The sequence below is a fragment of the Dermacentor andersoni genome, chromosome 11 (assembly GCF_023375885.2).
Source record: "Dermacentor andersoni chromosome 11, qqDerAnde1_hic_scaffold, whole genome shotgun sequence".
NCBI classification, from domain to species: Eukaryota; Metazoa; Arthropoda; class Arachnida; order Ixodida; family Ixodidae; genus Dermacentor; species Dermacentor andersoni.
This window is the reverse complement of record NC_092824.1, coordinates 26,375,874-26,388,507: the sequence shown is the minus strand read 5'-3', so window position 1 is coordinate 26,388,507 and position 12,634 is coordinate 26,375,874. Positions and strand designations below refer to the sequence as shown.

At 44.2% G+C, this 12,634-nt stretch overlaps 1 protein-coding gene across 2 annotated transcripts in view; it reads left to right on the top strand.

Moving 5' to 3' along the window:
• The first annotated feature begins 1,420 nt into the window (after nucleotides 1-1,420).
• The window catches only part of LOC129381492 (uncharacterized), a 234,247-nt gene continuing 223,033 nt past the window's right edge, over nucleotides 1,421-12,634 (top strand). For both annotated transcript variants that reach the window (XM_072285592.1, XM_072285593.1), the window contains exon 1: nucleotides 1,421-1,918. In XM_072285592.1, coding sequence (XP_072141693.1) covers nucleotides 1,508-1,918 — 411 coding nt within the window. In that variant the 5' untranslated portion in view covers nucleotides 1,421-1,507. The remainder of the gene's footprint in view (nucleotides 1,919-12,634) is intronic.

Sequence of the window (12,634 nt, the reverse complement as noted above, 5' to 3'; positions counted from 1 at the left end):
TCCCTCCTATTTTTCCAGAAATATAATTCCGAAGGAAAGGTCTGCTTAGAGCAGTCCCTATCGCGTATAGGCATTCTTCTCACGGAGATTAACATTTTACGATTTGGGGCAGGTACCCTTCGCCGAGCCTGAAAGGAAGTGTGCCAGACAGTACATGACTACATCGTTTCGATTGGTAGACTCTCATGTTAAGCAAATTTTTCTCATTCTTAACACTCAATTGCGTTATTTTCATAATATGGCACCTTCGTCATAATTGGTATGACCACTATTCACGAAACGGAAACAGAAAATGATTTATATTTGCTAATAATTAAATATGAATACCACAGATGAACAAATTAACCGGAAGCAAGAAGTTCATATTATGTTTCCACTCAGGACAATGGCCAGCACGCCCCTCGTGGAAACGTGCCAAAATTTGAAGGAAAAGAAGAAGAAGAAGGAAGTCCATATGGCGCATAGTGGGTATGCGGCACTGTTTAGGATGCAAGACAAGACAAGATCGGTCGAAGCCGGGTCGAATTGCAATTATGTCCACGTATATTACGTATGTTGTTGAAATTTGTTTCATTGCCAGCTACATAACACGCGTGCATGACGCGAAAGAGACCCTGGACGACCTTCTTTTGCCGGAATTCAATGCAGTAAGAGCAACTTTGGAAAGACGCGCTACTTCGATTGCAGGGACCATTGCGCTTTTCTTTGACCATTGCGGTGGCTACATCTTTCTATGGCGCTGTTGAGGGCCCTCTGGGCGCGATTGTCGTGTCACCTGCTTTCGGTGAGCTTTAAAAAAACACAGGTGGTCGAACTTAACCCGCAGACCTCCCACACGCGTCACATAGCCACCCGTCAAGCTTTGGCAAATTCTATCTCATATTATCACCTCCATTCTTACGCTTGTTCAAGGGAGATGTACTTATACAGGTGCGATTCTGGGACATTTATTTAGAGTACACATCTGTAAGCGAGTGAGTACAGGCAACATTCCATGGTTGCCTCATTTTCGGCTCTCTTTTAGAAAATCATTGTGCACCCCTAGTGTAGGACGCTTACTCAGTTAGGGCAGCAGTAGAGTAAACGTAACTAGCAGGGCTGTACGATAACTATTCAAGTTATAGTTAGACATGTGACAAGCAGCTACTCCGTCGAATAGGATTTGCTAGCTTTGTGTCTTTTGCCTTAGCGTATACGCACGTGAACGGCGTTAGCGCGCTGGATGTCGCGTTGCATCGAACGCAACCAGCGCTCCGATGAACGCGCACCGGAGCGCATCAAAGTGGTGCTGCGGCGTTCCACTGAGCGTCGCCCGCTTTGCAAGACTGCTGCGGCGTCCGAGCTCGCTGGTGACGTCAGCGTACGCCAGGATATATAAACGCGTGCGCTGACAATAAACGGGGGCGTCCTTGGTTTTGGGACTTGGACTGTTGTGTGTTGTGTACTTCCAAGAGTGCGTCCGTCCCAACACCGTGGGAACAACGCTAGACTGCACTATTTCTTGCCGATGTCGTGTTTGTTCGTCCGAAGTCTATTTTCTACTTGGTTAGAACAATTTCCTTGTTACATGTCATTCTCAGACATGGACTCCGCAGCCAACTTTGTCATCGTGCCCGTCGCACTGGGGCCGCAGGGAATGGAGCGGACCAGTCTTCATCTCTACATCTGGGCAGACATCTACTGCCAGCAGCAACCCGGGACACCCCAGGGAGCCCAAGCCCTCTACGGGCAGAGCTGCTGGGTCGTCGCCTACGTCGACCCTGTGGCTGCTGCAGCGCTGGCCACCCTCCCGGTCTTCGGCCTGTACCAGTACCCACACGCCTACGCCGCCATCGCCGCCGTCGTCAGGTTGGAGACCATGGCCATCCTTGCCGCATCGACGTATTTAAATATGCAAGTCGATGACGGCAACACAACGGTATGTATTTCTGCAGCATGCTTCTGACCTACATTTTTCGCAAACATTTGCTCAACAGTCAAATAATTATGTTTTGTCATGTGGAGGGAAACAATGCATTGCACGCCGTAAATACAGGGTCATTATGTAAACATCTTAAGTGTTGCTCGTTTCGCAATAGACTGTTGTGTGAGATTGGATACTGAGTTCTCTATAGCTTACGATAGCATAAACCGATAAAGAATTGAAGAATTACAGGCACATCAGCTTCTTTCAGCATTGAACAATATATTCGCCAAGATTATTTCCAATAGAATCAGGAAAACGCTTAACTTTATTCAGCCAGCAGAACACGCTGGCTCCATGAAGGGATAAAGTAATGACTACAATGGACCAGATGTTTGTAATAAATCCGTTAATTAAGCAATATTCGGAGTGCACTCAATCTCTGTATATGCCTTTGATTGATTATGAAAGGGCATTTGATTCAGTAGAGACATCATCAGTCATGAAAGCACTGCGCAATCGAGCAGTACAAGACGCATATTTGAATATCTTAGGAAATATCTGAAAGATTCAGTACAAGACGCATATTTGAATATCTTAGGAAATATCTGAAAGATTCGATGGCTTTAGTCATGCAAGGCTTCCATGAACGCCTTGCATGACTAAACAATAAAGGCGTCCACAGAGAGAAAGAGGGGATAGCCGATATTTAGTTGACATTAGGAGAAAAAGAATGCAGCTCGGCAGGCCATTTGGTTCTGCTAGATAACCGGTGCATTATTAGAGTTACAGAATGGCTGCCAAAGGAAGGGAAGGACAATCCAGGACGGCAATAAATTAGGTTAGGCCAAGAAGTGAAGAACTTTGCAGCTGCAACTCGGAATCAGCTGGTACAAGACCGCAGTAATTGGCGGTCGCTGGAAGAGGTCTTCGTCCTGCAGTGGGCATAAATATAGGCGGAGGCTGATGATGACGATGGCATTGAAGTACTTGAGTTTCTCACGACGGTGCGGTGAAGATTACTGTAGTAAAACATATCCATTTGTTGTAGTTTGAAAACAGACTAGCTGCATGGGTTGTCGGTTTCACGACTTATCGCAAAGCTTGGCAACGACAGACAGGTCAGTGACGTAATCTTACGTCTCGCAGTTGCACCTGTACTATCAGGGGCGCCATATATAGAGTAGGCATGAGCAGTAGATTAGGCCACCTTATGCTCCTGAATTTAATTATTAGTCATATCATAAGAAGCCAACAAAAACTGACACCAAGGACAACATAGGGGAAATTGCTTGCGCTTAATAAATGAAATAAAGAAACGATAAATTAATCGAAATTAAAGTGGATGGAAAAACAACTTGCCGCAGGTGGCAACCGAACCCACAACCTACGCATTTCGCGTGCGATGCTCTACCAATTGAGCTACCGCGGCGCCGTTTTGCCATCCACTTTCCTGGGTATTTATGTGTCCTAGTAGAACCCTGGGAGTGTTAGCCAGCGCCACCACTCACAGACCTCGCCACGCAGGCGAAATGCGAAGGTTGTGGGTTCGGTTCCCACCTGCGGCAAGTTGTTTTTCCATCCACTTGAATTTCCATTAATTTATCGTTTCTCTATATCATTTATTAAGCACAAGCAATTTCCCCTATGTTGTCCTAGGTGTCAGTGTTTGTTGGCTTCTTATGATATGACTAATAAAAATCTGGCCCCTTGGGTAGCTCCCTTTCTTCTCGTTAATTTAATTATGGGGTTTCACATGCCAAAACCACCATATGATTATGAGGGGCGCCGTAGTGGGGTACTCCCCAATAATTTGGACCACTTGGGTTTCTTTAATATACATCTAAATCTTAGTCCACCGGTGTTTTCGCATTTGCCCCATGGAATTGTAGCCGCCATGGCCGGGATTCGATCCCGCCACCTCGTGCTTAGGAACCAACCACCGCAGCCACAAATCGACCACGGCAGGTCTAATGCTCGTTAAAGGGCCCCTGAAAAATCTCCCACCTTTTTTTTGCACTTTTCAAGTCACGTGCTTCTTGTAATTCGTGACGATCATCGGCGAACGCGGTAGCGCTTCGCGGCGCGGGCACGCCACAAATAAAAAAAGGAAGAAAGAAACATCGTCTCTCTCCTGGCTTTGCCGGTGCCTCTGCGCATAGCGCGAGGTGAACGGTGCACTCCAGTTCACGTCACAAGGTCAATGTTGTCGATTAGTCGACTTACGAGAACCCACGACTTCCAATGGATGGATGGATGAATGCTAGACGCCCTCTTTGGTACAGGGAGGTAGCCTACGCCACCAAACTCTGTCCTACCTATGTTAAAAAAGGAAAAAAAAAACGCCGAATTACCATTACCAAAGTTTTTGAACCCATATTGCAAACTTTGTTTTTGTACGCCTTCGTTCTTTGTGGCTTAGCCTACTTCCACCAATGTTCCAATCGCCTTTTAGTAATCTCTATAGCGAACGTGTTTGCTTTTTTCCCTGCTCTCGCTCAACGTAAGGGTCTCAAGACGGCCAGTGGGGCCTCAATCGACCACTGGGCAGATATCTTCACATTCCAACAAAACATGCTCCGTCGGTTCCCTAGCTTTAGCGCAGCAAGCACATGCTTGTTTTTCTTTGTCATGTCTGGCTTTATAGGTGCATCTTTTAAGGCATCCTGATCTCAATTCGACAAGTAGTGAGCTTCCCTTTTAGTTATCATGTATTATTTCTTTCCTGATTTCCTTCTTCTTAAGTAGTTGCTCATGGCAGGTTTCCTTTGCAATTCCGCCACCCGTAACATTATCTCAGCCTCTCTGACTTTTCTCTTGACGATCGTTTTTGCTGTGTTGCTCCCCATGCAGATCGCATAGCGTGTGGCAAGCTTCCTAATTCTTTTCCTCCATTCTGAATCAATGTTTTTTCGTACAAATTACTGAACATTCTGCAAGCCCATTTACTCTCTTTCATATCCTTAAGTCGTTCTTCATAATCATATTTACTGTGAGCTTCCCACACTTGCTGTCCAGCCCATATCACTCTGCACAGCTCGATTTGTAGTCTTCCCGTGAGCACCCAATGCCAGGTGTCCCAGTGACCTTCGGTTGCCATCGAGTCTTGATTGCACCCCTGATTTCAAGCAAAGAACCGAGTTTTCAAATGTATTCCTGGAACCATCACACCTTTCCACATACCCCGGAACACCTTGTACCTAATAAACTCTATAGTGGTCTGTTTTATTAATGACGCATTTCTCTTGCCCTTTACTGTGATTATGTTTCCTTGGTTTTCATATAAAATTTGACTTCGTTCATCCATATACTGAGGTATTTACATCTTGTTTACGCGAAGTATTTTCCAGCCCTCCATTGACCCTGTCTGTTCATTGTTTTCAGTGAATTTTTCACTGTTTCAGCAAAGGAAATTAGCCGTGACATCTGCTGAAGTAAAGTTGAATGCTTACAAAACCTTAGTCAGATCCAACTTAGATTATGGTAGCAGAGTATGGAACCCTCATCAACAGTACTTAGCAGATAGGCTGGAAAGGATTCAAAATAGAGCATTACGATTTATATACTCAAAGTATTCTCGGTACGAAAGCGTCACTGCAATTAGAAAGCAAGCAGGCATTTCCAAACTTTCCAGTCGGCGTCGCGTTGCCGACATGAAGTTCCTTTTCATGCTTTATCATGGGTCATTGAATATCAACAAAGATCAGTACCTGCAGCCACCACAACGCCACACTAAACGACTAAATCACGATAAGCACGTCAGACCACACGTCACCCATTGCAATACATTTAAGGTACCTTTTTTTCCTTCGTCCGTCGAGTTATGGAATTCTTCGCCATGGAATGTTGTTGACAGCGATTGTGTGTCACGCTTTGTAACCAAATTATCTTTTTTTCATCCTGTGCCATACCTTTTTTTCATCCTGTGCCATAGACGAACGGGTGGATGTCTGATTTTTCCCTTTATTCATCCTATGCCATAACGTGGAAGTTGTATGTGCTCTTTTGAAACTTGGCCAGAATGATGTGTTGCGGAACAGTACATTGATGTGCAAATGTCCGGTATGTAGTGATCGAAGCAGTGAATACCCCTGTAATCCACCCCTGTCATGGCCTGCCATGGCCTACAGTATTGCTAAATAAATAAATAAATTACGTAATTAAAATAAGACCTGATTTTTTAACCTAATGTTTCAGTTCTTGCCTTCCTGTCCACAACTATAAGCCAGACGATGCATATCACTTTTCTTGTTAGCTAGCAACACAATTTTCTTCGGCATATTGATCTTCTACCCCACTCTAACACTATGTTAAGGTCCTCAACTTGTTGTAACTCGTCCGCATTGTTGCTTAATACAACACTGTCATCTGAAAGCCGAAGGTTGCTGATATATTCGCTGTCGACCGTTACTCCTAAGCCTTCGCAGTTTAATAGCTTGAAAACTTCTTCCAAATCTTTGGAGAGATTCTGAGTCCTTGTCTGATGCCTATCTTTTGAGTTATCTTGCGTAGATGTGATCCATTGTAGAGTATATTTTCCTGAAGCCAGCCTGTTCCCTTGGCTGATTAAAATCCAGTCTTGCCCTTATTGTATTGAAAATTACCTTGGTAAATATTTTATGTAATACTGGAAGTAAACTAAGGGGCCTATATTTTTCAATTAATGAACGTCGGCTTTTTTGTGGATTAGTACAATGTTTGCAAGGTTTACAAGCATTACGTATCCTCAATGTTTGATAAATTCGACTGTTATTCCATCTTCTTCCGCCGTCTTTCCCAGTTTCGTATTTTTCAAGGCCCTTCTGATCTCATTGCTAGTTATAGGAGCAGTCTCTGCAAACTGTTGATTAATCGTTCGGATGGAGGTATCCTGGCTCCCCTGGGTACTGTACAGGTTAGTATATGATTCTTCCGCTGCTCTTATTATACCTTCCAGATTGCCGATGATATTACCCTGGTTACCTTTAAGTGCATACAACTTTGTTTGTCCTATGCCAAGATTCCTTCTCACTGATATCAGACTGCGACCAGTTTTACCGGCTTCTTCAGTCTTTCTCACGTTATAATTTCGAATATCCCTTATTTTCTCATTGTTGATTAGTTTTCAGTTCCCCGTATTCTATCTCATCTCTTGAATTGAACACTTTCATTCTTTGTCGTTTCTTTATTAGATACTTTGTTACTTGGGAGAGCTTGCCTGCCGGTCGCCTTGGTGCCTTGCCTCACACTTCAATTATTGCCTCTGAAGCCAGCATAGTTACCACTTCATTCATTACCTCCATGTCATCTTCACCTCTCCGTTCTAAGTCAGCGTATTTGCTTGCAAGTGCCAGTTTGAATTTGTTTGGTTAAACCTTAATGCCTCTAGGTTGGCTTGATTCTTTTTCACTTCACTTCACTTTATTTCCTTAAAGACCCTCATGTGAGGGTACTACATAAAGGGAGGGATATATATAGGTTAACAACAGAAAACAGAACAAATTTTGAACGAGTTATACAAACAATGGTTATTGTGATGCAAGCGCACGCGTAATTTAGTTAAGGAACATATATGGGCATATTATGGCCGCAATTTCTTGAGGAAGACCGTTCCAGTCGCTAGCAGTCTGGGGAAAGAATCACGAAGAAAACGTTTTTGTGCGTGCTCGTTGTCGAGATACCTCGACCAAGAGGTATCTCGTGGTCGAGGTATCTCGACTAAAATGGTCGAGAGATCAATTTTACGCTATCTGTCTTCAAATTGAGGTGTATCCTAGCCCTTAATTAGCTATGATCACTGAACTTTACCCTACTTTACACTTCTATATCCTGCACTATGCTTTCAACGTTAGAAAGTATGAAAGAAATTTCATTTCTTGTTTCACCATTAGCGCTTTTCCTGGCCCACTTTCTGCTGCTATGCTTCCTGAAAAAGGTGTTCATAATTCGCAGCTTATTCCTTTCTGCGAATAGTACTGTCAAGTGTGCATGCTCGCAAACTCGCTCACATTTCAGGTTTTATAGGCGTTGGGGTAGAACCGTGTCGGTACGCCGCATAGCTTTCTTTCGCTGTGCTGCACGCAGCGTGTGAAATGCACTCCACCTTCGACCACGCACAGTAGAAGGGCACTCTTTCCGTGCAGATAACGGATGTACTGATGCGATAAGACGTTAGTATGAAACCGAAAATACGAGAATTTATTATATAAGTACATTCATAAATTTGACCCTAAAAAATTGATTTCTCGCCGATTACCAGCTTGAAAAAATAGCACCTGATTATTACCCACCGAAAAAAATAATCAAACCCGTATAGAAACAACCATTACTATATGTGAATAACGGAATTACTGGTGTAATGGCCGCACTCATGTAAAAGCCGCGGAGAGTAACTTGTAAGAAAGTCCCCCGAGACATATATTTAAACATTACGCATTATAGGATTCATCGTTTTATTCTTTCCTTTGTTTTAGAAGCTTAACAGTGTTATCTGTAGTGTGGTGGTAGAGTTCCGAAGCTTTTTTTTTCTTTTCTTTAGTCGGTGGCAAAACAAGGACGCCGTCGCGAGATTTCGGTTCCCCGTGCATCCCCGTGCAGGTAGCAACAGCACAGCCTCCGAGATCCAGCAGATGCCTCTGAGGCGCTGTCATCGCTGGTCTCTGGGGCTTCACCATTCATCATCATCATCATCATCATCATCATCATCATCACCATCATCATCCTGGTTACGCCCTTTGCAAGGCAAAGGCCTCTCCCATATTTCTCCAACTACCCCGGTCATGTACTAATTGTGGCCATCTCGTCACTGCAAACTTCTTAACCTCATCTGCCCACCTAACTTTCTGCCGCCCCCTGCTACGCTTCCCTTCACTTGGAATCCAGTCCGTAACCCTTAATGACCATCGGTTATCTTGCCTCCTCATTATATGTCCTGCCCATGCACATTTCTTTTTCTTGATTTCAACTAAGATGTCATTCACTCGCGTTTCTTCCCTTACCCAATCTGCTCTTTTCTTATCCCTTAACGTTACACCCATCATTCTTCTTTCCATAGCTCGTTGTGTCGTCCTCAATTTAAGTAGAACCCTTTTGGTAAGCCTCCAGGTTTCTGCCCCGTACGTGAGTACTAGTAAAACACAGCTATTATACACTTTTCTTTTGAGGGATAATGGCAACCTGCTGTTCATGATCTGAGAATGCCTGCCGAACACACCCCAGCCCATTCTTATTTATTCTTCTGATTATTTCCGTCTCATGATCCAGATCCGCGGTCACTACCTGCCCTAAGTAGATGTATTCCCTTACCACTTGCAGTGCCTGGCTACCTATTGTAAATTGCCGTTCTCTTCCGAGACTGTTAAACATTACTTTAGTTTTTTGCAGATTAATTGTTAGACCCACTGTTCTGCTTTGCCTCTCCAGGTCAGTGAGCATGCATTGCAATTGGTCCCCTGAGTTACTAAGCAAGGCAATATCATCAGCGAATCGCAAGTTACTAAGCTATTCTACATTAAATCTTATCCCCAATTCTTCTCAATCCAGGTCTCTGAATACCTCCTGTAAACACGCTGTGAATAGCATTGGAGAGATTGTATCTCCCTGTCTGACGCCTTTCCTTATTGGGATTTTTTTTGCTTTCTTTATGGAGGACTACGGTGGCTGTGGAGCCGTTATAGATATCTTTCAGTATTTTTAAATACGGCTCGTCTAGACCCTGATTCCGTAATGCCTCCATGACTGCTGAGGTCTCGACAGAATCAAACGCTTTCTCCTAATCAATGAAAGCTATATATAAGGGTTGGTTATATTCCGCACATTTCTCTATCACCTGATTGATAGTGTGAATATGGTCTATTGTTGAGTAACCTTTACGGAATCTTGCCTCGTCCTTTAGTTGGCAGAAGTCTATGGTGTTCCTGATTCTATTTGCGATTACCTTAGTAAATACTTTGTAGGCAACGGACGTAAGCTGATCGGTCTATAACTTTTCGTCTTTGGCGTCCCCTTTCTTATGGATTAGGAATATGTTAGCGTTCTTCCAAGATTCCGGTACGCTCGAAGTCATGAGGTATTGCGTATACAGGGTGGCCAGTTTTTCTAGAACAATCTGCCCACCATCCTTCAACAAATCTGCTGTTACCTGATGATCCCCAGCTGCCTTTCCCCTTTGCAAAGCTCCCAAGGCTTTCCCATTCACCATTCAATTCACCATTCAATCTAGCCGGAAGTTGACTCGTTACGGGAATAGCCAGAGTCAGTGCAATCAAGTACTGTAGTTCAATAAAGGGTAGCACCATCGGAAAGAATCACGAAAAGAAATCCTGTTCTCAGTGTAATGGCCACACCCTTGCTTTTCTGCCCAAATCTCAGAAAAAGAACCCGAGGCCTTCACACGAGTATGTAGGTAATATTAAAGTGGTTAAATTAGTAATATGCGGCTAAACGTGATGCAAACAATTTTCATCCTGCACGATGTACTGCCTGCTGCAATGTTTGAATTTATGGGCAATTCAGTGATAGCCACATATTTAATGTCATGCATTAGAGTGATGGTCACAGCTTGGCTGTGACGCCTTGTTTCGTTGTCTTATCTGTACGAGCAGGCACTAAATTGTATAATTTATTCCACAAATCTGGCGAGAAACGCAGATTCCACGAACCCAAATTTATATGATGTCGCGGAAGACCTGGTCTTGAAAACACAAAAATGAATTTCAAAATATTTTCTAGGTTTTTTTCTCAAAAATGAAACTGTTCAGTTTTACGTGCCCAAAAGGTATGCGGTTTTACGTACCAAAACCATTTTCTAATTATGATGCACGCCGTAGTGGAGGGCTGCGGAAATTTTGACCCTCTGGGATTCTTCATTATGCACTTAAATCTAAGTACACTGGTGGTTTCGCATTTCGCCGCCATCGAGATGCGGCCGCCGTGGCCATCCATCGAAATGTGGCTGCCGTGGCCATGATTCGATGCCGCGACCTCGTGCTTATTAAACCGACACCCCAGGTTTCCCTATGCAGGCGTCCTTTTGCAAAACACGACTTGAGGCATTACGATCTAGATGGCAGAGTGGCATGCCAGAGGCAGTGTGGCAGTGCAGATGATAGGGTGGCAGGTTTGTTTCTAAGCACAGTATAGAACTTTTCAGGTATGACTTATGGGCTCAAACGAATAATTAATCTAATTACATTACTAACCACAATTCAGAAAAATAATATAGCCTGGTCTCATTCGTCTGAAGTGGACCACTCTATTTTTAATCTTTGGCTCCGGTTACGTGAAGTAGTCCGTATATTCTGCGGAAACTTTTGGCACATACCTGCTGCCCAAATTTGATGTAGACAAAGAATTAAAAAAATTACAAACATCAGAGATGCCGTGGAATATTATAGCTTGTCTGATGATGAATCTCTCTGCTTTATACTTATGGACCGACACTATACATATAGCATTATGCAGGAAAAAGCTTTATTTCCTCATTTGGTGTATCACTGGTCCGTATTCGGTGCAATACATTAGAAAGCCTACTTGAGACCACACACTAGCGAATCGACAAGTCGAAGCCAACAGAAAAACAAAATTTGCCTAAGAAAATTTCTATTCAATCTCATCTGAAGTGTTCTTGTAGCTACATTTACACATAATGGAAAGTTTCCACGTTTTCTTTTCTCGTAATCTAACGTGATAGCAACTGCACAAATATCACAGTGTGAGGCGACCAAAAAATAATACTGAAGCATAGCTCATTTAATATTGCTTTTGCACGAAGTGAGTTTGACGTTAATGCAACCACGTTTCGGTAACATGTTCGAAGAAATGAAATTAGGGGGTTTCCGAAAGCAGTGTAGCCCGCATAAAAGTGACGGTCACAAAATATCTGTGCATTTCAGTACTCTACGCATAGCTGTGGTGTTATGTGGAGAAAGGGCGGTGCTGGTAGCTGGTGTATGTTGTACAGTCGTACACGTGTCAAAAATATGTTGTTGGTTTAAACCAGCCACTGGCGTCCGTCTGCAGAGAGCTTTAGATTAGGGGACGCCACGGCGTAGGTATGGGAGAACTAGGGGCTGCGAAACGGCACATGCGCAGATCCATACGTATGGGTCTGAGCTTGCGCACTGCCATGGTTCATAGTTCTTGCATACGCAAGCCGCTTGCATCCCCTAATATAAAGCTCTCTAGTGACGTATGAGCACCGAAGTTAGGACGGTCCGTTCTTTCGGAGGAAGTCTGTTTGGAGAGACCAGATTTCTGGGCCTGGGAGGCCCGCCAGCGAATTATAACACACGTCTTCTGTATTAACAGCTGAATATATTTATTTACTTGTGCTGTGAAGTACAGTCGGTGTCATCCTTGTGTAGAGCGCGGGAACGGCAGCCTCCGGGGCGCTCAGGAGGCAGCTAGTGACGTCCAACGCTAGCTTCTGGGCCCAACGTCTAACGGTAGCTGCTGGGCACGTTTGGGCTCGGCAACTACCGTTTGACGTCGCTGGCTGGCTTCGTAGCACCGCGGAGGGCGCCGTACCCGCGCTCTACACAAGGATGACGCCCAGTGTACATAGTTCATTTGCTGAAGCGAGGCTTCCTTTAGCTTTTCCTTCTACTTTCCAACTGGTGCTGCTGCTTTCTCCCACACCGCGTTCGGGGCAGCAAGAGGGGGACTTTAAAGCCTGTGTATACATAACCGGAGCGCAGCAGAGAGGAAATGCGACGCGAGAATCTCGCTTGGATCTTGCCAATGCGTCGCATG